The sequence below is a fragment of the Lepidochelys kempii genome, chromosome 24 (assembly GCF_965140285.1).
Source record: "Lepidochelys kempii isolate rLepKem1 chromosome 24, rLepKem1.hap1, whole genome shotgun sequence".
In the NCBI taxonomy this organism is placed as follows: domain Eukaryota; kingdom Metazoa; phylum Chordata; order Testudines; family Cheloniidae; genus Lepidochelys; species Lepidochelys kempii.
Genome location: NC_136403.1, coordinates 16,668,011 through 16,690,045, shown reverse-complemented (window position 1 = coordinate 16,690,045; position 22,035 = coordinate 16,668,011). Strand labels below are relative to the sequence as shown.

General features: G+C 57.1%; 1 protein-coding gene across 1 annotated transcript; it reads right to left on the bottom strand.

Annotated features, from left to right (window-relative positions):
* Positions 1-10,034: 10,034 nt before the first annotated feature.
* Positions 10,035-11,989, bottom strand: HAMP (hepcidin antimicrobial peptide). The gene is made up of 3 exons (XM_073322572.2): positions 11,912-11,989; positions 10,815-10,880; positions 10,035-10,139 (listed from the first exon to the last, which is right to left on the bottom strand). The coding sequence occupies exons 1-3, from the start codon at positions 11,987-11,989 to the stop codon at positions 10,035-10,037; spliced, it is 249 nt and encodes an 82-aa protein (XP_073178673.1).
* Positions 11,990-22,035: the final 10,046 nt, after the last annotated feature.

Genomic DNA, 22,035 nt, shown 5'->3' with positions numbered 1-22,035 from the left:
CCGTCCCGTGTCACGGCCCAGCAGGGTCTCTGCGTCCTGCTCCCCTGTAATTTCACAGCCAAGTTCGAGTCCTCTGGGGTCGCCTACAAATACTGGTTCCTTAAGGACGACAACAGGGACACTGGCCCGGCCGTGGCCACCACAGATCCTGGCAGGGCCCTTCGGGAGCCTGGGTGCTGGATCCACATGGTAGGGGACTCCCTGAGCATCAGCAACATGAGGGCCCGAGACAGGGCCCACTACTACTTCCGCTTCATGAAGGGAGACTTTCAGTACAGCTACATGGAGGCCCAACCGCCGGTGGACGTGACAGGTGAGGCCGGCGGGTCCTGGAGAGCTCAGCAGTATTAACTCTGCTTATAGCCAGTGGCAGGGAGTTCTGGAGATTAACAACATCCAGTGGCAGGGAGTCCCACTGGTTAAGCCCACTAATACCCAGTGGCAATGAGTTCCGGGGATTAACCCCAGTAATTCCCCACTGAGTTGAATTTTAATGGTGTGGTCTGCTTCGAGTTGATGGAGGAGCCGGTGCCGGGGGTCCCCAAGGTGCTGCTGTCCGGACAGCTGGTGAATGTGACCTGCCAGGCTCCGGGGACCTGCTCTGGGACCCCTCCCCAAATCACCTGGACCGTGGGGTTCGACAATACAGCCAGGAACGTCTCGGTCGCCCTGGAGAACGGCAGCTTCTTGTACACCTCCGTGCTCAGTTTCACGCCGGCCCTGGGGGATGACTGCAAAGAGCTCGTCTCCACCATCATGTACCCCGCCGTGGTCGGGGTCTCCACCCGCAGAGCTGTCCGGCTCCACGTCCACTGTCAGTGACGCTGATCCAGCTCCAGCAGGGGAGCGGGGTGTAGTGGTTAGAGGTGGGTCAGTGCAGCGGTGGGTGGGGCGGCTGGCAGCAAGGATTCCTGGGTTCTATCCCTGGCTCTGGGAGGGGCGTGGGGTCTAGTGGCAGGGGGGTGGGCTGAGAGCCAGGACTCCTGGGTTCTATAGAAGGGCAGTGGGGTTCCAGGAGGCACGGCCTCCCACACATCCCGTGTCCCGTTGCAGACCCGCCGAAGCTGCTGCCGTGGGGGAACTGCACGGTGCGGGGCAGCGGGCCCGGGGTAGAGGCCACGTGTCACTGCGCGGCCGAGGGGAACCCCCCGCCCCGCCTCGAGTGGCCCCTGCCCAACCGCACCCTCCCCGGGGACTTCGAGGGCCCAGAGCTGCGGGCAACTTCGTGGGCGCAGGGCCCCGTCGTGAGCGGGGAGCTGTGGGGCCCGGCCGGGGGGCTGGGCATGGGATCCAGTTTTGCCATTAGCAAAAAACAGTGGCCTGTTTGTCTTCACCAGAGATGTATATGTGAGGAAATACAGTGCTATGTGCCAGCCACTTAGACAGATGGCAGCCCAGGTATAAGTCACACAGTTCCCACCATCCCCCTTTCCCCCCATGCCTCCCTGGAGAGGTGGGCAAGGAGGCTCAGTCCCCATGGCTAGGCCAGCCCTCGACGGCTCTCCCCGTCAGGGGACCCTGCCCTACGCCGTACCCACAAGTTCATTACAAGCCCTGAAGGGCCCATTGCTGCCCAGCCGATCCCACCGCTCACACCAGCTGTTGGTTTGCAGCAGGCTTCTCCCTGACACACATGGTGGCCTTGACAGCTTGTGGAAGCCTTGTGCTGGTTGGTGCCGGGGCTGTGGTGGCCTGGAAAGTCGTGAAGAGAAGGTAAAAGTCAGGCGGGACAGGAGAAGGATCTGGTGGGAACCGTAGCCTGGAATGGGGGAATAAATAGATCCCCCAAGATCAACTATCACTTCTTGGAAGTGTGAAATTCCACCTGCTGCCCTAAATCCCGACCCACAGCCCCCTGCTATGCCAGCCCTGAGCTTGCCCCCTCCAGCTCTGCCGGGGCCCCTCACCCCGACCCGCAGCCTCCTGCTATCCCAGTGCTGGGGACCCCCCATCAGCTCTCCCGGTGCCCCTCACTCCCGACCCACATCCCCCTGCTAGCCCAGCCCTGGGTGTCCCCTGACATGCAGCTCTGGGATGGTGGTCGGGGCAGGGAAGAGATATTGGGATAGATGGACCACGGGTCCCATTGGGGTAGGAGGGAGGAGGCGGGACACCAGGCTGGATGGGCCTAGAGGCGGGACATTGATGATAGTTTCACCCCAGGCAGCGGGGCAGGGGCCCCGCCATGGCCGGACGGTGCCAAGGGACCGGAGATGGGCAGGTCTGTCACTCCTGTGAGCATCCAGCTTCCACGGTGCCCTCCAGTGGGTTATCCCAGACCCTGACCCCATCCCTTATCCCCATCCCCCACCCTGCTGGGAGTCCTCCCCCCACTCCACATGGGCTCTGGGACTCCCTCCCCCGCTCCCAGAATCCCCCTCTGCTGGGATTTCCCCACTCCAGCGCTCCCCACCGGCGTCCCCACCCATCCTTTCCCCTGGGCATGGCGCCCACTCTTCCCAGCTAACCCGGTCTGTCCCCGCACAGGACGTCACTGGGGAAAGGGGAGCCCCTGAGAAGAAAGGGAGGGGAGGAGGAGGAGCAGGAAGAGGCTACAGGGAGAAAGGCGACAGGGAACGATTCACACAGGAAACCATCTACGCCAAAGTCTAAGCACAGACAAGGGGACAGGCTCATTGCAGGCAGTGAGCTAAAGAGACTGGGGTCAGCGGTGGGATAGCCGGCTTGCCTTGTGGCTAGCCTGGGACGCCGGACACCTGGGACCTACGCCCAGCTCTACTCCAGAATGCCTCTGTGACCCTGGGCAAGTCCGCACCCCCCTCTGTGCCTCAGTTTCCCAGCTGTAAAATGAGGAGTATAACATTCCACTTGCCTACTTGCGCTGTGAGATGGTCTCTTGCCTACTCGGTGGAGATGGTCTCTCGCTGTCTGTGGGCAGCACCTGGCAGAACCGGGCCCTGATCTCAGCGGGGGCAGGGCCTGTCTCTGGCTGTGTCTGGGCTATGCCCCCCCCTCAGCTGGGGGCCACTCTGGGCTCTGCTAATACACCTGGGAGGCAGCTACTGCTGCAGACAGTTATGTGGAGCAGGTCGGCCTGTGTTAACCCTTTCGCTGCTGCAGCTAAATAAAAGCCATTTCCAGCTTCTCCCTGGGCTGAAAAGTTTGAGGTTGCCTCAGTTTCCCTCAGGGGTTCCCCTCCCTCTTCGAGCCGCTCGCCTGTGGCTGGACACTCACCACCCAGGCCCGAGGGGAACCAAAGCACTGGGAAGAGGGTGATGAGAGAGAACGGCCGGTGCCGCGATGCAGCCACCTCTGGGGTGGGACAGCTGGGGACCAGCCGCCCAGCCCTGGCACACGACTCGCCCGGCTCTGAGCCGCGGCCTCCTCTGTAGCGTCCTGGTTAGAATGAGGGGGGAAGGGAGGGAGCCAGGACTCCTGGGTTCTGTCCCTGGCTCTGGCAGGGGGGTGGGGTCTCGGGATTTAGAGCAGGGGCAGCTGGGAGCCAGGACTCCTGGGTCCAATTCAGTACCGAGGACGACACGCTCCCGACTTGAAAACCCAGGTTCAATGGCCCATAACAAACAGAGACGGAAGCAAAGGAAGCAATAGGGCGGGTCAGGGCGGAGACGCGGCGCGGCCGGGAGCCGGAGCCGGGCAAGGCCGGGCCGGGCCGGGGGTGACGGCGCCCCCTAGCGGTGCGCGGCGGGCTCAGGTGCGGCAGCAGAAGGTGCAGATCGGGAAGCGGCTCTTGCAGCGCTTGGCGTGGCGGAGCGGGGCCTGCGGGGGGGAGAAGAAGGTCAGGACTCCTGGGTTCAGTCTCCAGCGAGGGGAGGGGAAGGGAGCGGGGTCTAGTGGTTAGCGCAAGGGGGCTGGGAGCCAGGACTCCTGGGTTCTCTCTGCGGCTCTGGGCGGGGAGCGGGGTCTAGTGGTTGGGGAGTGGGGGGCTGGGAGCCAGGACTCCTGGGTTCTCTCTGTGGCTCTGGGCGGGGAGCGGGGTCTAGTGGTTGGGGAGTGGGGGGCTGGGAGCCAGGACTCCTGGGTTCTCTCTGCAGCTCTGGGCGGTGAGCGGGGTCTAGTGGTTGGGGAGTGGGGGGCTGGGAGCCAGGACTCCTGGGTCCTTTCTGCAGCTCTGGGCAGGGAGCGGGGTCTAGTGGTTGGGGAGTGGGGGGCTGGGAGCCAGGACTCCTGGGTCCTTTCTGCGGCTCTGGGCAGGGAGCGGGGTCTAGTGGTTGGGGAGTGGGGGGCTGGGAGCCAGGACTCCTGGGTTTCTAGCCCCAGGCCTGCCACAAGGGAAGTGCCGTGGCTCGTTAATAGGCCTAGTGTCTGGCATTGAGTTAGCCCAGAACCGTCCCGGGGGGCTGTGGGCTCGGGGGCTGGGCTCCTGGTCGTGCAGCCTTCGGGGCCAGCCCTGCCTGCCAGGGGAGAGCCCCCCAGTTCAGTTCTTACCTGCGGACCCAGAGTTTCTTCTATGGGCTCCATTTGTTGCCTTAACAAACCAGCAGGATTTGCTGTCTGCAGAGAGAGGGAGAAGACAGACCTGAGCGTTATGTTCGGTGCAGTGGGTTAGAGCAGGGTGGGCTGGGAGCCGGGACAGCTGGTTTATCCCTGGCTCTAGGAGGGGAGTGGGGTCTAGTGGGTGAGAGGGGGAGGGGGCTGGGAATCAGGACTCCTGGGTTCTATCCCCAGTTCTTCCTCGAATTTGCCACTCAGATTTCTGCAACTCAGGACATTTACATTGCATTTTGGTAGACACAATGTAATGCCACCGATTCAGAATGTAAACCTATGGGAAAGGCTGGTGAAAAAGTAGCAAATAAGTTTTAGGAAAGAGTTTTCCTTCAAAAGGCAGTGGGAGAAATATTCCTTGTCACACTTCGTGCCCCTTGTGTAGCCCACCAGTCTTTGCCCCACTAAGAACATTGAGTTAGTTCCAGAATAAACGCATTCATATTGTGAAAACAGGAGATTTTGGTTAAAAACCAATCTGGACCATTTGTGGTGTAAAGAAATGGCCATTTCCCCCTTCCACAAATCTGTCTGAGATTCCAGACAGACCCTGCAGCTTTCCCAGAGCTTTTCTTGGGCGCAGGTCCAGGGACTGGAATCACATGCGTGGGGTGTGTGTGTAGAGACTAGCATTTATCTGAGACGACACAGAAAGAAATCCAGTGCTGGGCAGCGCCCTGAGCTGGGAGTCCAGAAACCTGGGTTCTGTTCCCTGCTCTGAAGCAGCTAGCCCATGTGACCTTGAGCCAGTTACTCGGTGGCTCTGTGCCTCAGTTTCCCCATGCCTGGAAAAAGGGACTGATAATCCTGCCTGCAGCAATGGGGCACTGATCTCAGATGCGAGGGGGACTGTCTCTGGCTGTGTCTGGGCGACACCTGTCACAACGGGGCCCTGATCCCAGCTGGGGCAGGGACGGTCTCTCGCTGTGTATCCGGGCAGCGCCGGGCACAACGGGGCCCTGATCTCCGCTGGGGTGTCTTGGTACAATCATCGTACAAAGGAAAGAAAGAGCCTGGGAAGCCTTTACCTGGCCTGGGAAGTAGCAGGAGTTTTTGGCGGAGGGGATGACGAGGATGAGAATCACGCAGGCGACTTGAAGCTTCATTGTAATGTTTTTCTGCCTTGTATTTTTCTGTCTCCTCTTCCTCGCTCCTCTGTCGTGTCTCCAAAGGGCGGAGCTGGTGGCTGTGTTGGGTCCCCGACCCAGGGCTGCGTTTATAGCCCAGCCATCCCCACCCCGGTCCCGGAGCAGCCAATCCCCCGCGTGCCAAGAAAGGACAGGTGAGGAGAGGGAAACCGTAAACAGCCCGTCAATACGGTTATCGCAGCTGGGCTCAAAATTCTAACAAACCATTGGCCGGCTCCGCAGCCTGGGGGCCATTACACTGCTGGAGTCACTTGGGGGTACCCCAAGCTTCCCCTGTGACCTGGGCTGCCCCCCTCAGCTCTATCGGGGCCCCTCACCCTGCCCTGCTGCCTCCTGCTAGCCCAGCACTGGGTTCCCCCCGTCAGCTCTCCTGGTGCCCCTCACTCCTGACCCACAGCTCCCTGCTAGGTGATGGGGGCAGCAGGGAGCAGGCAGGACACCAGGCTGGATGGGTCTAGAGCCGGGATGTTGATGATGGTTTCACCCCAGGCAGGGCAGCAGGGGGCTCCAACGGCACCTGTCACCTCTTGATTATTAAAAAGATTTCTGAATGATCAGGAATGAATACTATCATACAATACAAGGGCAGAGGGGATATTTTATTCTTGGGTCATAAATCTTTTTCCTCTCATAATATAAAACACACATGCTGCTAAGAAGGAAGGTCTTGTGTGTGAGTCACATGCCTGGGCGTGAGCCGATCCATGTTCGATTCCCAGCTTTTCCTCCGAATTCCTGCAACATACCAATTCTTCTCCCTCGCAAGGCACCTCAGAGGAACATCTAAGGAACATCTAAATGATCTGGAGGATGGTGTGGATTGCACTCTCAGCAAATTTGCGGATGATACTAAACTGGGAGGAGTGGTAGATACGCTGGAGGGGAGGGATAGGATACAGAAGGACCTAGACAAATTGGAGGATTGGGCCAAAAGAAATCTGATGAGCTTCAATAAGGATAAGTGCAGGGTCCTGCACTTAGGACGGAAGAACCCAATGCACAGCTACAGACGAGGGACCGAATGGCTAGGCAGCAGTTCTGCGGAAAGGGACCTGGGGGTGACAGTGGACGAGAAGCTGGATATGAGTCAGCAGTGTGCCCTTGTTGCCAAGAAGGCCAATGGCATTTTGGGATGTATAAGTAGGGGCATAGCGAGCAGATCGAGGGACGTGATCGTTCCCCTCTATTCGACATTGGTGAGGCCTCATCTGGAGTACTGTGTCCAGTTTTGGACCCCACACTACAAGAAGGATGTGGATAAATTGGAGAGAGTCCAGCGAAGGGCAACACAAATGATTAGGGGTCTGGAACACATGAGTTATGAGGAGAGGCTGAGGGAGCTGGGATTGTTTAGCCTGCAGAAGAGAAGAATGAGGGGGGATTTGATAGCTGCTTTCAACTACCTGAAAGGGGGTTCCAAAGAGGATGGCTCTAGACTGTTCTCAATGGTAGCAGATGACAGAACGAGGAGTAATGGTCTCAAGTTGCAGTGGGGAAGGTTTAGATTGGATATTAGGAAAAACTTTTTCACTAAGAGGGTGGTGAAACACTGGAATGCGTTACCTAGGGAGGTGGTAGAATCTCCTTCCTTAGAGGTTTTTAAGGTCAGGCTTGACAAAGCCCTGGCTGGGATGATTTAACTGGGAATTGGTCCTGCTTCGAGCAGGGGGTTGGACTAGATGACCTTCTGGGGTCCCTTCCAACCCTGATATTCTATGATTCTATGATTCTATGATTCTATGATCTAGAAGAGCTAGCTCTGAAACAGACATCTCCTTGGGCCAACATGACACCCCTATGCCTCATTTTCAATGGACTAGGCACATGGCCCCCCCAAGAAGTCCAGCGAACAGGGATAGGGCGTGTGCAGGGCTCACCATCCCGAGAGGCCACGCTGCCATAGTTGCAACCAATGTGGAGAAAGGTGTGAGGGAAACATGACCAAGTCTGCAGCCAGGCACCTTCTGAGGGCATTTGTGCATCAAGGATCCCCAGACCGAGTCCCTGAAGCAGGACGACTTGCAACCACGTCCTCTGTGTCCTAGGGTGCAGGACAACACGAGCCTGTCAGCTGGTGGTTCGAGAGCACGTCACATGCCATTGCATCGACGCACTGATTATTAGACAATCCAGCACCGAAGCGTAACTTCAACCATGGGAGCCGTCCTGCTCTGTGGAAAGTGACTCTCAGGCTTCCGTGCCTGGAGTGTGGGGGCTGGGGAAACGCCGCTGCTCGGGGTGGAGGTCTGGAGCACAATTCCCAGGGCGCTGTGTGTTACAAATCTTTAAGATTAATATTTTTATTGCCAGAGGCGTCCACCAAGTTGGGGCCCCGTTGTGCTAGGAACTAAATTGATACGTAGTAAATGATCATCCCAGGTGTTTACAGTCTAAAGACAGGATACAAGAGGTGCCTAGGCAAACAACGGGGCAGGTTGTCAGTGGGGCAGACGGCTGTGGGGGTGTTTCTTTTAGAATGGAATCCAAATTAATAAAGTCCCTTGACATAGCCTACCAAGGATCAACTTCGCAGCTGACAAATCCCACTCAGTTCATTGCTCATCTAACTTTCAGCAACTTTCATGAAAATCTAGGCTCTTTATCTCTGAGATTAAAAAACATGTATTTCTCTCTCCCCGTCCTCTAAAAACCGAACGACGTGGCGGCTTACTGGATACGAGTTCCTTGTTTTTCATTTGACTTTCAAAATATGCTGTGCAAATATTTGAGCAACAGAACCTCCAAAGGGAGAAAAGGGACAAAAAAAATTGATCCATCCGCAACTTTCAAAATCATTTTCTTTCTTTGTGAATTTTTAACAATCTTAAAGTTAGTAAAACAAGACTTTTTTTAAGATGTGCTGGTCCAAGTAGAAACAAACTCACTTTGGATAAACACATGAAAATACTTTATATTTACTCCTCAACCAGGTCTTTGGTCTTTTCTTATGTGAAATCTGAAGAATATTCCCACCTTGCAGGATAAACTATAATCTAGGCAGGGCTTCTTCTGAATTCTGTACCATTGGTCTGGAAGGTAACCAAGATTTTTCACTGGGGGACACAGAATCTGCTTTTCAACCACAAAGCACAAAAGGCCAAAAATGCAATGTGGGGGGATATCAGGTTATTGAAGAACCCTAAATATGCATTTATGCACCGGCCCCCGTGCACCCCCTGGCTAACCTCGCCACGCGCGGGCTCTGCGGTTCCCTGGAGTGTGAGCCTCTGACGCCGGGGCGAGGGACCCTGAGCCTGATCCGGGGGGGCAGCGGCGGGTCACACTCTCGGGAGCCGCAAAGCCCGAGCGCGGCGAGGGGGGGAAGCCAGGGGGTGCACGGGGGCCGCCGCCCACATGCATCTGATGCAGCCTGCAGGAGCCCCCCCGAGGCGGGGTGGGAGGGGCACCGGGCCGCAGCCTGGGCAGGAGGGGCGGGGCGCGGCTGCTCCCAGCTAGCAGCCCCACCGCCTTTGCAGGGCTGCTGCCCCCCTGCACCGCTCCATGGCTGGGGCTCACCGCCCCCGCAAGCCTGAGCTCTGGCCCTCTGGTGCCTCTGGAAGGCGGCTCCTCCCTGCTGAGCCAGGACTTCGCTTTCTGGCGCCCCCAACCACATGGCGCCCGAGGTGACCCCTTAGTTCGCCTAGTGGTTTCACTGGACCTGGGCACCACCGGGCCCTGATGTCAGCTGGGGCAGGGCCTGTCTCTGGCTGTGTCTGGGCCGTGCCCCCCCCTCAGCTGGGGGCCACACTGGGCTCTGCTAATACACCTGGGAGGCAGCTACTGCTCCAGACAGAGTTATGTGGAGCAGGTCGGCCTGTGTTAACCCTTTCACTGCTGCAGCTAAATAAAAGCCATTTCCAGTTTCTCCCCGGGCTAAAGAGTTTGATGTTGCCTCGGTTTCCCTCTTTGAGCCGCTCGGTGGTGGCTGGACACTCACCGCCCAGGCCCGAGGGGAACCAAAGCACTGGAAAGAGGGTGATGAGAGAGAATGGCCGGTGCTGCGATGCAGCCACCTCTGGGGTGGGACAGCTGGGGACCAGCCGCCCAGCCCTGGCACACGGCTCGCCCGGCTCTGAGCCGCAGCCTCCTCTGTAGCGTCCTGGTTAGAATGAGGGGGGAAGGGAGGGAGCCAGGACTCCTGGGTTCTGTCCCTGGCTCTGGCAGGGGGGTGGGGTCTCGGGATTTAGAGCAGGGGCAGCTGGGAGCCAGGACTCCTGGGTCCAATTCAGTACCGAGGACGACACGCTCCCGACTTGAAAACCCAGGTTTAATGGCCAATAACAAACAGAGACGGAAGCAAAGGAAGCAATAAATAAGGTGGGTTTGGGGCGGGGGGTCCGGGCGGAGTCGCGGCCGGGAGCCGGGGCCGGGCCGGGCTGGGCCGGGGGTGACGGCGCCCCCTAGCGCTTCGCGGCGGGCTCAGGTGCGGCAGCAGAAGCCGCAGCCCAGGTTCTGGCAGCACTTGCAGCAGAAGGTGCAGATCGGGAAGTGGCTGTTGAAGCGCTTGGCGCGGCGGAGCAGGGCCTGCGGGGGGGAGAAGAAGGTCAGGACTCCTGGGTTCAATCTCCAGCGAGGGGAGGGGAAGGGAGCGGGGTCTAGTGGTTAGTGCAGGGGGGTTGGGAGCCAGGACTCCTGGGTTCTTTCTGCGGCTCTGGGCAGGGAGCGGGGTCTAGTGGTTGGGGAGTGGGGGGCTGGGAGCCAGGACTCCTGGGTTCTCTCTGCGGCTGTGGGTGGGGAGCAGGGTCTAGTGGTTGGGGAGTGGGGGGCTGGGAGCCAGGACTCCTGGGTTCTCTCTGTGGCTCTGGGCGAGGAGCGGGGTCTAGTGGTTGGGGAGTGGGGGGCTGGGAGCCAGGACTCCTGGGTTCTCTCTGCAGCTCTGGGCGGGGAGCGGGGTCTAGTGGTTGGGGAGTGGGGGGCTGGGAGCCAGGACTCCTGGGTTTCTAGCCCCAGGCCTGCCACAAGGGAAGTGCCGTGGCTCGTTAATAGGCCTAGTGTCTGGCATTGAGTTAGCCTAGAACCGTCCCGGGGGGCTGTGGGCTCGGGGGCTGGGCTCCTGGTCGTGCAGCCTTCGGGGCCAGCCCTGCCTGCCAGGGGAGAGCCCCCGCCCCGCTCCCTGCAGCACAGCGCCCCCTAGCGCCACTCTGGGACATGAGGGCCAGCCCTGCCTGCCAAGGGAGAGCCCCCCAGTTCCGTTCTTACCTGCGGACCCGGAGTTTCTTCTATGGGCTCCATTTGTTGCCTTAACAAACCAGCAGGATTTGCTGTCTGCAGAGAGAGGGAGAAGACAGACCTGAGCGTTATGTTCGGTGCAGTGGGTTAGAGCAGGGTGGGCTGGGAGCCGGGACAGCTGGTTTATCCCTGGCTCTAGGAGGGGAGTGGGGTCTAGTGGGTGAGAGGGGGAGGGGGCTGGGAATCAGGACTCCTGGGTTCTATCCCCAGTTCTTCCTCGAATTTGCCACTCAGATTTCTGCAACTCAGGACATTTACGTTGCATTTTGGTAGACACAATGTAATGCCACCAATTCAGAACATAAACCTATGGGAAAGGCTGGTGAAAAAGTAGCAAATAAGTTTTAGAAAAAAATTTGCCTTCAAAAGACAGTGGGAGAAATATTCCTCGTCACATTTCGTGCCCCTTGTGTAGCCCACCAGTCTTTGCCCCACTAAGAACATTGAGTTAGTTCCGGAATAAACTCATCCATATTGTGAAAACAAGAGATTTTGGTTATAAACCAATCTGGACAATTTGTGATGCAAGAGAAATGTCCGTTTTCCCCTTCCACATATCTGTCTGAGATTCCAGACAGACCCTGCAGCTTTCCCAGAGCTTTTCATGGGCACAGGTCCAGGGACTGGTATAAAGTTCAGGGGATGGGGGGATGTGTGTTCAAAGACGATATGTCATGTCAGATGAATCCTAAAGAAATCCAGTGCTGGGCAAGGCCACGAGCTCTGAGTCCAGACACCTGGGTTCTGTTCCCGGCTCTGTAGCAGCGAGCCTATGTGATCTTGAGCCAGTTACTTGGTGGCTCTGTGCCTCAGTTTCCCCATGCCTGGAAAAAGGGACTGATAATCCTGCCTGCAACAAGGGGGCAGTGATCTCAGCTGGGCGAGGGACTGTCTTTGGCTGTGTCTGGGCAACACCTATCACAACGGGGCCCTGATCCCAGCTGGGGCAGGGACGGTCCCTCGCTGTGTATCCGGGCAGCGCCCGGCAAAAAGGGGCCCTGATCTCCGTTGGGACGTCCCGGTACAACCATCGTACAAAGGAAAGAAAGAGCCTGAGAAGCGTTTACCTGGCCTGGGAAGCAGCAGGAGTTTTTGGTGGAGGTGATTACGAGGATGAGAATCACACAGGCGACTTGAAGCTTCATTGTGATATTTTTCTGCCTTGTATTTTTCTGTCTCTTTCCCGCTCCTCTGTCGTGTCTCCAAAGGGCGGAGCTGGTGGCTGCGTTGGGTCCCCGACCCAGGGCTGCGTTTATAGCCCAGCCATCCCCACCCCGGTCCCAGAGCAGCCAATCCCCCGCGTGCCAAGAAAGGACAGGTGAGGAGAGGGAAACCGTAAACAGCCCGTCAATACGGTTATCGCAGCTGGGCTCAAAGTTCCAGCATACCATTGGCCGGCTCCCCAGCCGGTGTCAATGGGGCCAGATCCCAGCAGGTGTCAATCAGCACTGCTCTTTCAAAGTGGAGCGACATTAATTGTCCCAGGCCTTTGACTTTAATCCCTCCTGGCATTTGTCCCAATGAGATTTCAAAACACTTACGGTAAGTTTCACGTTCAGGGTGTCTGTCCCCACAACACCGCAGCTGAGATCGGAGAGGGGCTGGGATGGGAATGACCTCAAGTTTAAAAATTTTCTCCCAGCCCCAGGATGATCCTGGCATCAAATGGGGGATTGATCCGGCCAGCTAATTAGGCCGCAGCATTTTGAAGGGGAAAAATTAACTCTTTATTCTGTTTTCCATCACAGCACTTGTTACGAATGAGCCCTAAATGGGCAACAATCGATTGATCCTAATCACCCATCATCCCAGAATTTGAACATAACCGTGATGAGCTAGGCACAGCCACCCAGGGCCCGTCTAACCCAGTTTCTCTCTCTTCCCAAACTCACCTTGATCAAGTTCACCCTGGTAATTCTAAATGGGGATTCATATTATCTAGGTAAGCAGCCAAGCCTTATGGTTTTCAGTGCTGCTAAGACGTGGGCCTAAGTGGCTATCATGTGGCAAGGAGTTCTGCAGGTTAATGGCATGTTGAATGGAAAAAGCATTGGGTTAGATCCTTTTTAAACAGGCAAGTTTGGGGCTACATTTCTTCAAAGTGGGTATTTTGATTCCGTTCAAGTGCTAAATGGGGAATCTTCACTCAGTCTCAATTATCAAGCTAGTGATTTCCACAGGAGAGTTTCTTTGACATGCTGCCACTTCCCACTGACATTCAGAGCACCCCACCCCCCGCACAAAACCCTGCCCTAAAAAAGGATCAGACTGTTTATAGCAGGGCTAAAGGATTTTATTGTTGGGGGGGGGGAGGGGGTTATGCTGTACGTAACCTGAGTCACTCTGCTGTGTCTTACGCTCCGACTTTGGAAACACTTATGGGTTACTAGACCCACTGGGCCAGATCCCAGCTGGTGTCAATCGTCCGTAGCCCGACTGGAATTAACGGGGCCCGGCCCAATTCCCAGCTGGTGTGAATCAGCCATACCTCTGCGGAGCTCCACAGAATCGCTCAGCCTTTCCAGACGACCGCTTCCCTTTCAGGTGTCGGCTTTGTCTTGTGCGCCCCCAAGTTTCCCCTCATTTAAAAATGACCTGCTTACAAAATCAGACATCAGAATACAAAATTGTCACAGCACAGTCGTACTGAGAAATTGCTGCCTTTCTCATTTTTACCCTAGACTTTATAAAGTAAATCGTTTGGAATATAAAAATTGTACTTGCATTTCAGAGGACAGTCTATAGAGCAGTTTAAACAAGTCAGTGTCTGTATGAAATTGTAGTTTGTACTGACGTCACTAGTGCTTTTATGAAGCCTGGTGTGAAACCAGGCAAATATCTGGAAGAGTTGACGTACCCCCTGGAAGATCTCTGCGTACCCGCAGGGGTACACGTACCTCAGGTTCAGATGATTGTTGCGGACATGTTTGCAGGATTGGGGCCAAAGTGCAAAGCAAATGTGTTGCTTGTTCTTTGGTAAACGCGTGTGTCACCGCGACTGCTAAGAGCAACTCTTGCCTTTCTGTCCGGTTATTGTCAACAAACAATTTCCAGCGAGGGAAATTTCCTTTCGATGGCCTCAGTTCCGCGAAGCCTGAAGATTTATTGATTAAACAAGATGTTTCTGCAAACGCCCGATATAAAGGAAGGAAGGAAGAAAGAAAAAGAAAGAAAGGGAAAGAAAGAAATGCTGTCCTCTAAACTCGGAGGATTTGAATGGTATTTTTAATAATCACGTTTAAAAAGAAAATTCCCTGACTTCACAAAGTTACAGCGACAGCTTCGTTAAACAAAAGGCAGAGAGGACATTATCCGACACAACAGCCAAACATCGATTTATTCCCTTATTTCAATCATTCGCTTCTAGTAATCGCCAAAACTATGAATGGATCGATCAAATGAAAGAGAAATTTCGCTACCTGTATAAAATGACTTCTTGATTCAAAAAATAATAAAATTATTTAGTTTATTTAAATTTCAATGGGTTAAATAAGTTTGTTTGTTTCTTGTATTTGCCAAAAGCAAATGAACTAATTCAGTTAATAGGCACGCTGTACCTTTTGCCTGTGACTTTTTAAAAGGCAAATGTAGCAAAGGGTTTTCAGTTATTTGATTCTAGGGTTCTTATGCCTAAAGTAATCACATTCGATGAAGAGGTTTATTTATTTTATTGTCTTTTAGAAATTAAATAAAAACTTCCATTCCCAAAGTCTTTCAGTTGTTTGTTTCATTAATTAGTTAAACATGATTATTTTTATTGGCCTGAGAAAAGGAAAAGCTTTAAATGTTTTGGAAAAAAATGATGGGAAATGGAATGTATTCTCTGATTCCCATAGTTTAATCGCTAACTAATTAGTGCACGTGCATTGATTATACCCAGGGGATCATTTGAATCGATAGGCAGTGGACATTGACATGATTTCAATTGCATTTTTCTAGTATTTTCAAAAATAATCAGTGTTACATAATAGAAACAATAAATACAAATTTCTAGAACGTTCAATATTAATTATTAAAGTAGTTAATGAACAGAACAGACAAGCATTTGAATTTTCCTTAGGAAGCAGTTTCATTTTGCAACTTTTATGGCTAAGTCGGGATTTTTCAAATTGAATTAATTAAAATACTTACATAGATTTTTTTCTACATAAGAACAGGAAGACTTGCGGGACCCTAGAGACTAACCAATTTATGTGAGCATAAGCGTTTGGGAGCTACAGCTCACTTCAGCTCATGAAAGCGTCTGCTCAAATAAATGAGTTAGTCTCCACAGTGCCACAAGTCCTGCTGTTCTTTTGCGGATCCAGACTAACACGGCTGCTCCTCTGAGGTCAGATTTTTTCTAGTGAGTTTCATAACAAATAAACATTCGTTTTAAAAAGTGAGAATTTTTACTGATTCCAGAAAGTGTCTTTTTAAATTTCAATGACTTTTAAATTTCAGTGATTTCAATAATTTGTTTTTAGTACTCTCAAAAGAAATCATTCAACTAACAAAGAAATAATAATTGGTGAATATGGTAATCAGTTGCCTAGTGTATTAATTAACTTATGCTAATTAACTTGCCACTATAGTAACTTCCATTCTAATAAACTCACAAGTGTATTCTATATTATATGAATTAATCACATACTATTTTGATTAAGTTAATCAATTGATTAATAATACATATGGGCTAGTGCATTAATTAGCTAACATATTAAACAAGACTGGCCAACTTCTGCCATTAATTGGCTAGTGTATTTATTAAACTAAACAATATATTAAATAATCTATTAATCACCTACTGGATTATTTAATTTTATTTTAAAATTATTTTATTTAATTAAATTATTTGGCACATTAAATACAATACATAATAAAATAAACATATTAAAATATAACTACTCTATTAATTGCTAATATGTTTATCACCTTGGTAGCAATCTATTTATTAGCTAACCTAGTGACTGTATTTGTTTCCCTGCTAACATATCGATTAAGATAGTAATACATTATTAACCTCTCCACTAATTGACTAGTATATAACACAGTTAACGTTAATTCAAAGAGTAATTACTAACTGATCTATTCATTAACTAGACTAGTAATTAACCTGCAGCTGAATTAACATATTCATAGAACTAAATGCCAGTTTTTCTGGCTTTCAGTAGCGATGGTTCCCCTGTGATTGCTTAGCTCAGTTCACCAGAGGTTTGCTGGGGCTCTCCCAGGGAATCAGGCTGTGACATGGGTAGAAAAACCCAAATGCGGCTTTACACCGGTGCCAATGAGGCGGGGCAGTCCGGTGGGCTGTTTGCCGTTGCAGTGCTTCGGATTTATTGCCACCAGGGGCACTTTTCGGTGGGATTTCAGCAGCGCCCTCGCTGGCAGGGCGGGCGGGAGAGACGGAGTACCTTGTACTCTAGCCTTCGCCTCGTGCCGCTTTTCCATAACTGCGATTCCCCCCAGGACAACAGACAGTTTGGAGGGTCCCAGGCCTGCCCCCCCACACCCCATAGCATCTGGGCACCTCATATTTAATCTCCCAATAACCCAGAAGGGGCTTTTAGCACCTAACTCCCACTGAGTTCGATCTACACAGCATGGAGGAGCCAGGCCGGAGGGACCTGAACTGGGGTGTTTCAGACACTCGGTTACCCCTGAGCCTCTGTGCCACCCTCTAGGTGCCACCATAAAATCAAGGGATCATGGCCCAATTGTGCCGGGCGCTGCCCAGACACAGCCAGAGACAGACCCTGCCCCGGCTGAGATCAGGGTCCCGTCGTGCCAGGCGCTGCCCAGACACATAGCGAGAGACAGGCCCTGCCCCGGCGGAGATCAGGGCCCCGTCGTGCCAGGTGCTGCCCGGACCCAGCGAGAGACAGGCCCTGCCCCGGCGGAGATCAGGGCCCCGTCGTGCCAGGTGCTGCCCGGACCCAGCGAGAGACAGACCCTGCCCCGGCTGAGATCAGGGCCCCATTGTGCCAGGTGTTGCCCGGACCCAGCGAGAGACAGGCCCTGCCCCGGCGGAGATCAGGGCCCCGTCGTGCCAGGTGCTGCCCGGACCCAGCGAGAGACAGACCCTGCCCCGGCTGAGATCAGGGCCCCATTGTGCCAGGTGTTGCCCGGACCCAGCGAGAGACAGGCCCTGCCCCGGCTGAGATCAGGGCCCCATTGTGCCAGGTGTTGCCCGGACCCAGCGAGAGACAGGCCCTGCCCCGGCTGAGACCAGGGCCCGTCATCCCAGACCCGGCGAAGGCACCATTACGATGCTCTGGCATCGCGGGGCAGTGCCTGGCTCCAGGGGGCTGTTTGCTCAGAGCCCTATCGCACACTTTGTTTGCTGTCCCTCCACGAGGTCAGCTCATCGCCTGCTGGCTGCCCGGACACGGCCGAGCCCTCGCCAAGCCCGGCTCCGCTCCGGCGCCCCACGGCAGACCCGAAGGCGCCAGCCCACACACCTTCCCGTCTACGCGCCCCACCCAGGGCCAGTGGCCTTGGCAGCCCCGCTGCGTGAGGAAGGGGGGAGAGACAACAGCACAATGCACAACAGACGGGTGCAGGAAATGGGACACGGGGCCTGTCTCCTCTGGGGGGCCTCAGATCCGGCCCCAGGGCAGGGGACGGGCCGGCTCGGGGGGGACATGGGGCCTGTCCTCTCTGGGGGGCTCTGATCCGGGGGGACAGGCCGGCTCAGGGGGGCTCTGATCTGGCCCCAGGGCAGGGGACAGGCCCCATGCCCCTCTGCACCCGTGAGCCGGCCTGTCCCCTCTGGGGGGCTCTGATCCGGCCCCAGGGCAGGGGACAGGCTGGCTCAGGGGTGCGGGAGAGGGACATAGGGCCTCTCCCCTCTGGGGGGGCTCTGCTCCGGCCTCAGGGCAGAGGACGGGCCGGCTCAGGGGGGCGGGAGAGGGACACGGAGCTTCTCCCCTTTGGTGGCCGGGGCAGGGGCTCTGATCCGGCCCCAGGGCAGGGGACGGGCCGGCTCAGGGTGGGCGGACGGGGACAAGGGGCCTGTCCCCTCTGGGGGGCTCTGATCCGGCCCCAGGGCAGGGGACGGGCCGGCTCAGGGGGGCGGACGGGGACAAGGGGCCTGTCCCCTCTGGGGGGCTCTGATCCGGCCCCAGGGCAGGGGACGGGCCGGCTCACGGGGGGCCGGACGGGGACAAGGGGCCTGTCCCCTCTGGGGGGCTCTGATCCGGCCCCAGGGCAGGGGACAGGCCGGCTCACGGGGGGCCGGACGGGGACAAGGGGCCTGTCCCCTCTGGGGGGCTCTGATCCGGCCCCAGGGCAGGGGACGGGCCGGCTCAGGGGGGGCGGACGGGGACAAGGGGCCTGTCCCCTCTGGGGGGCTCTGATCCGGCCCCAGGGCAGGGGACGGGCCGGCTCAGGGGGGCCGGACGGGGACAAGGGGCCTGTCCCCTCTGGGGGGCTCTGATCCGGCCCCAGGGCAGGGGACGGGCCGGCTCAGGGGGGGCGGACGGGGACAAGGGGCCTGTCCCCTCTGGGGGGCTCTGATCCGGCCCCAGGGCAGGGGACGGGCCGGCTCAGGGGTGAACATGGGGCCTGTCCTCTCTGGGGGGCTCTGGTCCGACCCCAGGGCCAGGGATGGGCCGGCTCAGGGGGGGCAGACGGGGACAAGGGGCCTGTCCCCTCTGGGGGGGCTCTGATCCGGCCCCAGGGCAGGGGACGGGCCGGCTCAGGGGGGCGGACGGGGACAAGGGGCCTGTCCCCTCGGGGGGCTCTGATCCGGCCCCAGGGCAGGGGACGGGCCGGCTCAGGGGGTGCGGACGGGGACAAGGGGCCTGTCCCCTCGGGGGGCTCTGATCCGGCCCCAGGGCAGGGGACGGGCCGGCTCGGGGGGCCGGATGGGGACAAGGGGCCTGTCCCCTCTGGGGGGCTCTGATCCGGCCCCAAGTCAGGGGACGGGCCGGCTCGGGGGGCCGGACGGGGACAAGGGGCCTGTCCCCTCTGGGGGGCTCTGATCTGGCCCCAGGGCAGGGGACGGGCTGGCTCGGGGGGGGGGGGGGGCGGACGGGGACAAGGGGCCTGTCCCCTCTGGGGGGCTCTGATCCGGCCCCAGGGCAGGGGACGGGCCGGCTCAGGGGGTGCGGACGGGGACAAGGGGCCTGTCCCCTCTGGGGGGGCTCTGATCCGGCCCCAGGGCAGGGGACGGGCCGGCTCGGGGGGCCGGACGGGGACAAGGGGCCTGTCCTCTCTGGGGGGCTCTGATCCGGCCCCAGGGCAGGGGACGGGCCGGCTCGGGGGGGGGCGGATGGGGACAAGGGGCCTGTCCTCTCTGGGGGGCTCTGATCCGGCCCCAGGGCAGGGGACGGGCCGGCTCAGGGGGGGCGGACGGGGACAAGGGGCCTGTCCCCTCTGTGGGGCTCTGATCCGGCCCCAGGGCAGGGGACGGGCCGGCTCAGGGGGGCCGGACGGGGACAAGGGGCCTGTCCCCTCTGGGGGGCTCTGATCCGGCCCCAGGGCAGGGGACGGGCCGGCTCAGGGGTGAACATGGGGCCTGTCCTCTCTGGGGGGCTCTGGTCCGACCCCAGGGCCAGGGATGGGCCGGCTCAGGGGGGGCAGACGGGGACAAGGGGCCTGTCCCCTCTGGGGGGGCTCTGATCCGGCCCCAGGGCAGGGGACGGGCCGGCTCAGGGGGGCGGACGGGGACAAGGGGCCTGTCCCCTCGGGGGGCTCTGATCCGGCCCCAGGGCAGGGGACGGGCCGGCTCGGGGGGCCGGATGGGGACAAGGGGCCTGTCCCCTCTGGGGGGCTCTGATCCGGCCCCAAGTCAGGGGACGGGCCGGCTCGGGGGGCCGGACGGGGACAAGGGGCCTGTCCCCTCTGGGGGGCTCTGATCTGGCCCCAGGGCAGGGGACGGGCCGGCTCGGGGGGGGGGGGCGGACGGGGACAAGGGGCCTGTCCCCTCTGGGGGGCTCTGATCCGGCCCCAGGGCAGGGGACGGGCCGGCTCAGGGGGTGCGGACGGGGACAAGGGGCCTGTCCCCTCTGGGGGGGCTCTGATCCGGCCCCAGGGCAGGGGACGGGCCGGCTCGGGGGGCCGGACGGGGACAAGGGGCCTGTCCTCTCTGGGGGGCTCTGATCCGGCCCCAGGGCAGGGGACGGGCCGGCTCGGGGGGGGGCGGATGGGGACAAGGGGCCTGTCCTCTCTGGGGGGCTCTGATCCGGCCCCAGGGCAGGGGACAGGCCGGCTCAGGGGGGTGGGTGGACTCAGGTCGTGCGGGGTTTTGCTGTCCCCGAAGGCCAGGCGCAAACTCCGCAAACAGCGGCTGGGGCTTGCAACACCAGCTCCGGGGACAGACAGCGCCGGGGCCAAGCCCAGGGCCAGTCACAAGTGGCGCCGGCTCCGGGCGACAGCCAGGCTGGCCAAGCCGCCTGCCAGAGCTGCTGCCCTGCCCCCGGTTCCCTCCCCCAGGGGGTCTGTGCTCCAGGGCTGTCAAAACACCTCAAGGACACTTCACTACCCACAGGGGGGGACCTTGGGGGGGTGTGGAATGGAGCCATGATGCACCCAAATCCAGCTGGGACTCCTGGGTTCTCTCCCCGGCCCTGGGAGGGGAGTGGGGTCTAGTGGTTAGAGCGGGGGGGGGGGCAGTGGGAGCCAGGACTCCTGGGTTCTCTCCCCAGCTCTGGGAGGGGAGTGGGGTCTAGTGGTTAGAGCGGGGGGGGGGGGCGGTGGGAGCCAGGACGCCTGAGCGCTCTCCCCGGCTCTGGGAGAGGAGTGGGGTCCAGTGGTTAGAGCAGGGCATGGGGCTTCCTGGGTGATGGGTGTGGCTCTGTCCCTGACTCTACGGCCGGCTCTTTACCTCTGGGCCGTTATCGACAGAATCCGTGACCGTACCGCTCACTGGTGCGACCACGGTTCTATATTTGAGGGGGCGATGGGAAGGTTAGGGTTTGCTCGTTAGGATGCTGCCTGGAAGCGTGAATCAGTTTTGTAGTTGAAGTTATGAATATTGGCTCTGTTGTCCGTATTTCAAACATGTGCTCTGCTTCTGGGGGACACCCCAGCCCACTTGGTGACAGCTCTGCCGTGCCTGCTTGGCGGCCCATTAAGGACCATCAGCTACACAACTGTCCCCTTGAGAGACGGCAGACACGCCTTGGGACTCAGCAAGGCATGCGGGGACCGGCCTATGGCCTGAACTCAGAGGGGTTTCCAGGCCGTGGGATGGGCAGCTTGGCCTTGGGACAAAGAAAGAAAGACCACATGGCAAGAAACTGTAAAACACGGCTGCATCTCCTCCAGCTGGTCTTCAATCCTGCTTCATACCGCTGGAGGGACCTTGCTACAAACTGAAGCTTTGAACCAAGGACTGAATGGCCCATCCCAGCTATGGGTGTTCTCCAGAGACTTGATTTGAACCTGCAGGTTATTCCACCACGGCTACAAGCCTGAACCAAGAACGTTGCCATGACTGTATGGATTTGATTCCATTGAACCAATTCTACCTCTTACCTGTATCTTTTTCCTTTTATGAATAAACCTTTAGATTTTAGATTCTAAAGGATTGGCACGAGTGTGATTTGTGGGTAAGATCTAATCTGTATATTGACCTGGGACCATTGGGAGAGGTAGGGGAACAATTTGGCTTAGACTCAATTGAGCCTAGAAATAATACCGGAGGCAGTTTGTGGACTAATGGGCCCTGACCAGGCATGGGGCAAACAACCTAACTAGCTTGCAGAGGGAGCTTGGAATAGGCGACAGGGGATGGGCTGGGAATAGGCAACAGGGGATGGATCACTTGATGATTACCTGTTCGGTTCATTCCCTCGGGGATCTGGAACCAGCATGGCAGCGGTGAATCTTGAGGAGATATTCCAGAGAATCGCATTGCACCACCTCTGCTTCCAGTGGGAAAAAAAATAATCAAGATGCTTGGCCGCATGGTGGGAAAGACAACTTCATAGAGTGTCAGGGGGCGGCCGTGTTAGTCTGGATCCACAAAAACAACAAGGAGTCCGGCGGCACCTTAAAGACTAACAGATTTATTTGAGCATAAGCTTTCTTTGGGTAAAAACCCCACTTCTTCAGATGCAACTTCATAAAAGGTGAGCCAAGAGTAACTGATACCATGACTGAGTTTGCAGAGAGCCTGAAACAGCACCTTGCAGAGGTGTGAAGTAGGAGTCCCAAGGGGGCGTGTATTTGGAAGCGTGAGGGAGGGAAACAAAGGCTACTT

Excerpts from the sequence above, each read along its gene's own strand:
- HAMP (XM_073322572.2), bottom strand. The coding sequence starts at position 11,989 with ATGAAGCTTCAAGTCGCCTGTGTGATTCTCATCCTCGTAATCACCTCC. Across the intron at positions 10,881-11,911 it reads CCTGCTGCTTCCCAGGCCAG|ACAGCAAATCCTGCTGGTTT; the intron begins GTAAACGCTTCT and ends CTCTCTCTGCAG. Across the intron at positions 10,140-10,814 it reads AAGAAACTCCGGGTCCGCAG|GCCCTGCTCCGCCGCGCCAA; the intron begins GTAAGAACGGAA and ends TCCCCCCCGCAG.